The 8,114-nt window shown below is 33.9% G+C and overlaps 1 protein-coding gene across 1 annotated transcript in view; it reads left to right on the top strand.

Moving 5' to 3' along the window:
- The window catches only part of LOC117103665 (tripartite motif-containing protein 3-like), a 7,546-nt gene extending 3,944 nt beyond the window's left edge, over positions 1–3,602 (top strand). The window contains exon 2 of the mRNA XM_033244262.1: positions 1,420–3,602. Coding sequence (XP_033100153.1) covers positions 1,427–2,722 — 1,296 coding nt within the window. The 5' untranslated portion in view covers positions 1,420–1,426 and the 3' untranslated portion in view covers positions 2,723–3,602. The remainder of the gene's footprint in view (positions 1–1,419) is intronic.
- Positions 3,603–8,114: the final 4,512 nt, after the last annotated feature.

The raw sequence follows: 8,114 nt of genomic DNA, 5'->3' as shown, positions 1-8,114 counted from the left end.
GACACTTGTGAAATATAATATTTCATAGGAATTATTTCAACTTTGTTAAAAAACTGATTCTGACTGAGATTTTGACACTTAAACAAACATATCTCAGCCTAACCGAACGACCGCATTGTGCGAGATGCAAAGTAAAAAAAGTAATCTCATTAGAGAGGGCGCTCTTTATTGACTGTATAAAGTATACATAAAAGCGAGAGTATTCCAATGGATGCGATCTACAACCTCTGAATTTGCCTAGTAACGATGAATTCGTCGAGAAAATGGTAATATTTTATGAGAAATAGTCTGTATTTCTCATTTTTTTTATTCTTTTGCGTAAAACTAAAATTCATGCCAATATTTTTCCATGATTTATAATAATTGGAGTAATGCAAATGCATATTTTCTAAAAAAAGTCATTTTTAGTGAAATTTTGCCGGGAATGGGGCTAACGTTACCCAAATGAGCGCGGTAGCTCCGCCACTTTTGTAAACAAATCGAAATACACGTGCGCAAACCCGTAACTAACGCACGTCGAGCACGTCACATCCTGAAATTAACGTACTCTGCAACAGAAGTTAAATAAATTATTATGTCATCCGGTAACGTAACGGTTTACGTCGTGCGGCGAAAACTACCAAGTAGTAGTTTAGTAGCCTGCGTGGCGCCAGGATTTGTACAACAGTGGTTCGATTTTCCCCCAAGAAAAAAATAGGTGTGGTCGAAAGAGTTCAAGGGGCGAAGTCCCCAGAAAACTTGACAATTTAGTGGTTTTAAAGACTTATTTAATTGATTTTACAGTTTACTATTAGGGCCTTGTAGGCCTAGGCCTATAGTAAATACAAACATTTTTTATCCCCGACAAATTGTGGTTTTTCTCCACGACGGAGGATGGGGGAGGGTTGGTCTCCAGCTGGCACTACCCGCTGGGGCCACCCCATGGGGCAGATGCAGGATTTTTCCTTAGTTAGTTGTGTAAATAATCCACACCACCTCAGTCTCAACCATGGTGTGGAAAATTTTGAAAATGGGCCTCAAGGTGCCTGGCAATTGTACTCTCATACTTTTAAAAAATCTTATTGGTACTATATATTTAGTGATAAAAATAATATATCAACAATACAATACAGCAGTTATGTTTCTTAATACAATTTATTTTTGGGGGTGCAATTGCACCGTCTGCTCCCTCTCTGCATCCGCCCCAGACCCATGTAGTAGCCTAGGAATTAAATTGATTGCAACCCGATATTTCATTTAGAAACCCACACACAAAAAAGAACTAATGTCATTATTGGACACATACTAAAAGAAGAAATTGTTTTAAATTACAGTATAACATGTTTCTTCAGACATTACACCATTTTTGTTTGAAACGTTATTTTTTTAAATTAAAAAATAGAATTTAAATATGAAATGTTTTTGTTTTTCATCAAATAGGGTTACTATGTCCGATAACAACACCATGGCAGCATTGCAATCCACAGAGGATCCTACATGCTCAAAATGCAGTGTGAACAGTGGTTGTGGTCTAAATTTTAAGTGCATGCATTCAATTTGTCTCGAGTGCCTTCGAAACCTCTCTGTAGATGATGAATCCATCGACTGTAGTGTCTGTCAAGTGGACGCGAGTTCAAAACAACTTTCTGCTGAGCATTCAGTACTTGATGCAAGTAGTGTTGCTGATCATGTAGTGGTCGATGAGGACTTTGTTGTTAAGTTAACGACAAAAAGTCACTTCGGCAGTACCGAGTACTGTGAAGATTTTAAGGTAACGTGCAAGCTAACGTTACCGTCATCAGATCCAGAAGTTGAGAAATATTTAAGTGTTGAGGACCATGAGAATGGGACTTACAGTCTTTCTGGCTGCTGTGATGTGCTTGGTGAATGGGAGCTGTCATGTTATTTTAATGGTGTGCCAATCAGGCAGTCACCTTTGAAAGTAAATGTAGTCAAGGGAGGTTTACAGGATTATCCAAATCTATTCAGAGAAAGAAAGAATGTCTTGTATATGTTTGATATTGTTGGTGACACAATTTATGCTTGTGGAGGAGCTAATGAAATTACGAAATTCACATTAAAAGGAAAACTCGTAGGCTCAATATATGGCCCTGCGTCCTGCCAATTTACAAGTTTATGCTGTGCAAATGTAGAGGGCGTTTTTTCGATTGTGTGCTATAATGCACATGCGAAAAATCTTATGATTTACAAGAAAGAAACCTGGCACGAATGGCAAGATGTTAAGATTGAATCTGTTCTTGGTAAATTGACGTCACATGGCGATAAGGTCTATGTTCCTGATTATACAATGAATTGTGTATTGTGTTTTTCTATTGAAGGCGATTTGCTAGAAAAGATAGAAGGCACACATTATAAGACAGTGAACATAACATGTCCAGTTGGTATCGCTATCACACAGAAAGAAGATATGTTAGTCCTTTCATATAACGACTCTCAGGTTGTAGAGTTTGACAACGAAGATCGTAAAGCTGAAATTTGGTTCCGAAATACCACTGAAAATCTGTTGTACTACCCATCTGCTATTGCCATCGATGAACGTGGCCAAGTTATCATTGGTTCACAGAAAAAGCTACTGCTGTTTAGTAAAGAAGGGAAATTTATTAAGCACATTGAAAACATACAGCAACATCTCCCGCAAAATCCATACTGTATTTTTAGCAAAAATAGACGCATTTGGGTTGCAGATAAAAGCGATTCTTCCCTCCGGATCTACAATTATTGAGAACAATTTCTAAACATAATGATCGTGATAAAATCTCTAAAACGCTACCATTCAATGAAAACAATAATTTGTTCATTCATAAAAATAAAAATAAAATAGACCTAAGTTATAATTTCAATGAGATAAATATGCATTTTAGTTTACGTACAGTATATTGTAAATAAGAAATCGTTAAATTGTCTGCTAAACAATTTACTTGTACGTTACACTATAACAAATTAGAGACGGTATTGTTATACAGTTAATTACATTGTACATTATTTAAAATTAAATTTATCATATAAAATACAAAAAATAATAATACAAGTCTATAAAAATGCAAAGGATTGATCATTCTGTATAAACTGAGTTAAGACAAGTTATTCATCTCATACTATTTTCTGATTCTAATTTTCAATTGTGTTCCTAAGAAAAAAGCAAAAAAAATATGTAGTAACATAAACCATTAAGAAAGTAAACTAAAACTGTATTAGGTATACTGTATAAACGATTATACTACTGTACTAGTATATTGCAAATACCAAAACATTGTAGAGAGAAAATACTGTGTAATTTAAAATCGCATACAGATGTTCATTAACTGATCAATATGTAAAAGGGTATTCCCTTATTGACGTCAACACGACCGAAAGGAACAATCGTTATTAAGTTTTTCTTTGTAGATTATTTTGCCTGATTAAATTTGTATTTTAAAATGTAGTTTGATGTGTTGTAAGAAAATATACGCTATATTATTAAGATTTATACAGTAAAGCTAGCGCGACTATATTTCAGACTTTATTGCTTTGTCTGAAAAATAAAACCTGAAAAATGAATCAAAATGAACAAGTTTTATATTTGTAGTCATTATTTTTCATCTAGTGACTCAAAACTTTGTTTCTCCTTGTGGATGAAATAAAGTATGCTGCAATGTACATACGTCATGATTCACTTCTATGTGAAAACTAATCAAATTATAAAAGTAATACAACCTGAGAAGATTATGGTACCATCATCCATTATGACAGAGAGATGTCCCCCATGGTGACAGACTGTATTAATTTTAAGCCCTGCCTCTATCTTTGGCTGTTAGCGTGCGTGTACATTTTAGCTTCTTCTCAATTTTGTATCTCTACCGACATCCAGACATTGTTCCCCATGTCATTGTTGTTTCCCAGTATTTTTTTTACCTGATAACTAACAAATCTGCATTCATCATCATCATCGTCATCCTATAATGTGCATAAACTCGTATGAGTTACAGTATTCGCACAGCATTGGTGGTCATTTATGTTCGCTTAAGAAAATGTACGGATGTAAACACAGTGGTAGCATTTTATAGACTATTTTCAATTATGTATTACACAAGCTTTCATCAGCAGTATATACTGGCTTCATCAGGAGCAGTTGTAAAACAGAAAACATTAAAAATATATCAATTATATCTGAATATCAATTATAAAGCATTAATTTGGAGACTTCGTCTTGTCGTCAGTTGCTGATAAAAAGAGGGCGTATCATTATTGATCGCTCTTAGTGTGGAAGATTAAGTGCTTTGTTCGGATTTGAATTCCCAACAAATCCTTAATGGTTAGTTCGTTACGGCGTATATAGACTGCAGAAGGTCTCGGGTTCGGTTCCCGGTTGGGGCACTACATAGAAAATCGGCAAATGACAAATCAAAACTAAGTAATTACGACGGGCTACCTACATGTGTTACACGTACCATAGAGTAAAATAGGAATAAGCCTCCATTCATTCTGTAGCTACGTCTTCAAATGACAAAAGTGTTCAAACGCTCTAGCTGTTTGGACAAAGTTTTTCAGTTTAAGAGTAGCAATTTGTTTAGTTAGGCGTGCTTATATGGACACACGATTGTATCACACGTTTGTTATCATCACCGCCGCAAAGCCGAGCTATACTACAAGTTTTAAAATGTTCTGAAGTTCATAAATGCATATGTTATCATATTTTTACAAACTGTATTGACGTCGTTCATTTAAATTATGTATATATATTTTTTTTAGTCTATAGATGAATAATACTTAACAGTTTCAACAGTTAGCTTGAGGTTGTAGGCCTACGCATAAAACCAGGTATTCAGAAATAAACGACATAAGCCTAATATAGGCATATTGAATACAGTAATTCATTAAATTGACTGTTAATCTAAAATGGGATTCTATTTGTGTAAAAGTGCGTAACATCATATCTCAGAGTGTTGAAACCTTTGGAGACGATAAATTCTTGTGTTTGGATCTTGATTATGGAAATAAGTGCCCCATGCTGTGTTAAGGTATACCAGGGAACAGATAATTTAACTGTTCCCTTAGTATACTGCCGCGGAGTTAGAGTCTTAAGGCCTGTTTATACTTCAACGATAACGATAACGATAAAAAAAAAAAAAAGCTAAAAAGCAATAGTTCATATAGAAAAGTTGAAGTTATAATGTTGTTAAAATTCATAATTTTATTTTTCTCAAAATATGAACGTAAAAGTCTAGTAGGCAAGAAGGAAATATGTCCCTGTACAAGATGCCTACCAAAGAAACAATGATAAAAGCGATAACATCAACGGCACTAGCAGTAATAATAATGATAACAACAACAACAACAACAACAATAATAATAATAATAATAATAATAATAAAATATTGAAGATGAAAAAAATAGTGAAAGTTAAATATCAACAACAGAAAATTGTTATGAAATAAATAAGGAAAAAAAACCAATAATTATATTAATTTAAGGAGAGAAGACGGATGTAGTTGATTAGTCAAATTAATATTATTAGATATTAGACTTATGGTATTAATTATTATTATATACACAAAATTGCACCAAAGCGCTAAGATTTTGATATTTTTTTCCATTTTGTTTGGGTGGTCTTGATTGAATAAGCAACAATGGTGGCGATTTTCCCTCTTTCTAATTTTCAGCGTATTAGTGGGAATGATGTTCAACACCGACAATACAGTAATAGATGCAGGATTTCGAAATAGAGGGAGGGGGCAGTGGTCGTTTCACACATGGAGGGTCTGGCTCTCCTCTACACCACCTCAGCTATACCATGGCTGGGGCTGAGTCCAACCACCCAATATCGGACGAAATCGGATTAACATTTGGATGGACCAGTACGCGATTTTTTCCCGTACGAAACATTTACATGAAACTCCACTCGGGCCGTCTCGGGTGGTCTTGATTGAATAGCCAACAATAATGGCGATTTTCCCTCTTTCTGATTTTCAGCGTATTAGTGGGAATGATGTTTAACACCGACAATACAGTGATAGATGCAGGATTTCGAAATAGAGGGAGGGGCGGTGGTCGTTTCACACATGGAAGGTCTAGGCTCTACCTCTACACAACCTCAGCTATACCATGGCTGGGGCTGAGGCCAACCACCCAATCCCCCTCCCAATATCGGGTGAAATCGGATTAACATTTGGATGGACCAGTACGCGATTTTTTCCCGTACGAAACATTTACATGAAACTCCACTCGGACCGTCTCGACTGAATCGACCCGAAAATCTCATTGTATTGCAGAATTTAGGTCAAAAGGTCATCAACAACTTCTGATCTGAGGGAACGTCGCTGTCTAATTTTTTAAAATACCTGTACATTGATGTTACCATGCTAATACTACTGGGTCGTTTAAAATGACATATAATATTTGATTGAGCTGCACAAGTAATGAAAAGTGTTATTTGAACTTGAGTTACATACTGTGACGATTTTTATTTTTTAGTTACAGGTCTGGGTTTTGATAATTACCTAGGCCTACTAACTACTAAAAACTATATATACCCTTTCAGGGGAAAGCACAAAGAGGAAAGAAAAGCGCGTTTCTTCATCAAATGAAACAGGGTGACAGTTATTTTTTTTAATTAAGAGAAGAGCTGAAAATAGGCAGCTCTAAAATACTGGATGCCATAAGACCTGGAAAAATGGCAGAGCACCAATGAATGTATAAATGAGGCCTAAGCCTAGTTATTAATATTTTTATAGGCATAGTAAATAGTATCTGCAGGTTCTTGATTGCAAGGCTTAGACCAAGTTAATTAATGCCGAAATTATTATTATTTATTATTATTATTATTATTATTATTATTATTATTATTATTATTATTATTATTATTCATTATTATTATTATTCATTATTCTGTTACTAAAACCTACCTTAAGGGGAACTTAGACAATGGAGAAATTAGAGAACAATTAAGAAAACGACGTTAAGGGAAATAACAAAATGTATTCCCCTTGGACTAGTTATTAAAGCCCCATTCCCGGCACAATTTCACTAAAAACTGACTTTTTTTTTAGAAAATATTCATTTGCATTACTCCAATTATTATAAATCATGGAAAAATATTGGCATGAATTTTAGTTTTACGCAAAAGAATAAAAAAAATGAGAAATACAGACTATTTCTCATAAAATATTACCATTTTCTCGACGAATTCATCGTTACTAGGCAAATTCAGAGGTTGTAGATCACATCCACTGGAATAGTCTCGCTTTTATGTATACTTTATACAGTCAATAAAGTGCGCCCTCTCTAATGAGATTAGTTTTTGTACTTCGTGTCTCGCACAATGCGGTCGTTCGATTAAGGATGAGATATGTTTGTTGAAGTGTCAAAATCTCAGTCAGAATCAGTTTTTTAACAAATTTGAAATAATTTCTATGAAATATTATATTTTACAAGTGCCAATACTAGCAACGGAAAATATCATGTCGGCCGTTTTTATGTGTGATAACAGAACCTAAATCGAGGTAAGGCTAGGCCTAGCCTAGCAGCGCTGGATAGGCTAATGTTTTCGGCGCCTGAAAAATTCATCCGCATTTATTTTTTGTGTGGAACACAAAAAATCAAATTTCAGTCTTATTTTACATTTTTTTCATTCTTAGGAATGTCTAAATTCAGTTAAACTAACAATTCCGTATTATATTTATAAATCTTTATAACATTATACAAAAATTTAATTTTTCTTAAAAACTGAAATTTTGCCGGGAATGGGGCTTTAATTATAGGCCTAGTAAATAATATCTGTAAGTTCTTGAAGGCTTAGGCCCAGTTAATTAATGCTGAAATGATTATTTATATTATTATTATTTTTATGGGTATCGCACATTGGATCAATATCCAATGGAAGTATATTATTCCTGAAGCTTGGTGACTCCTCAAACTTCTAGGACCTTCCTGAGGATCCTTGCCGTGTTCAGAGTCACACTTTTCTGATGTTCATCTAGGTCTCTATACCAATTTGTTCCAGTTTTTTCTTTAATAATAATAATAATAATAATAATTATTATTATTATTATTATTATTATTATTATTATTATTATTATTATTATTATTATTATTATTATTATTATTGTTAATAATAATAATAATAATAATAATAAAAA

The sequence above is a fragment of the Anneissia japonica genome, unplaced genomic scaffold (genome assembly GCF_011630105.1).
Source record: "Anneissia japonica isolate Jap-2015-1 unplaced genomic scaffold, ASM1163010v1 scaffold288058_len748972_cov163, whole genome shotgun sequence".
Taxonomy (NCBI): Eukaryota; Metazoa; Echinodermata; class Crinoidea; order Comatulida; family Comatulidae; genus Anneissia; species Anneissia japonica.
This window is presented reverse-complemented; position numbering and strand designations above follow the sequence as displayed.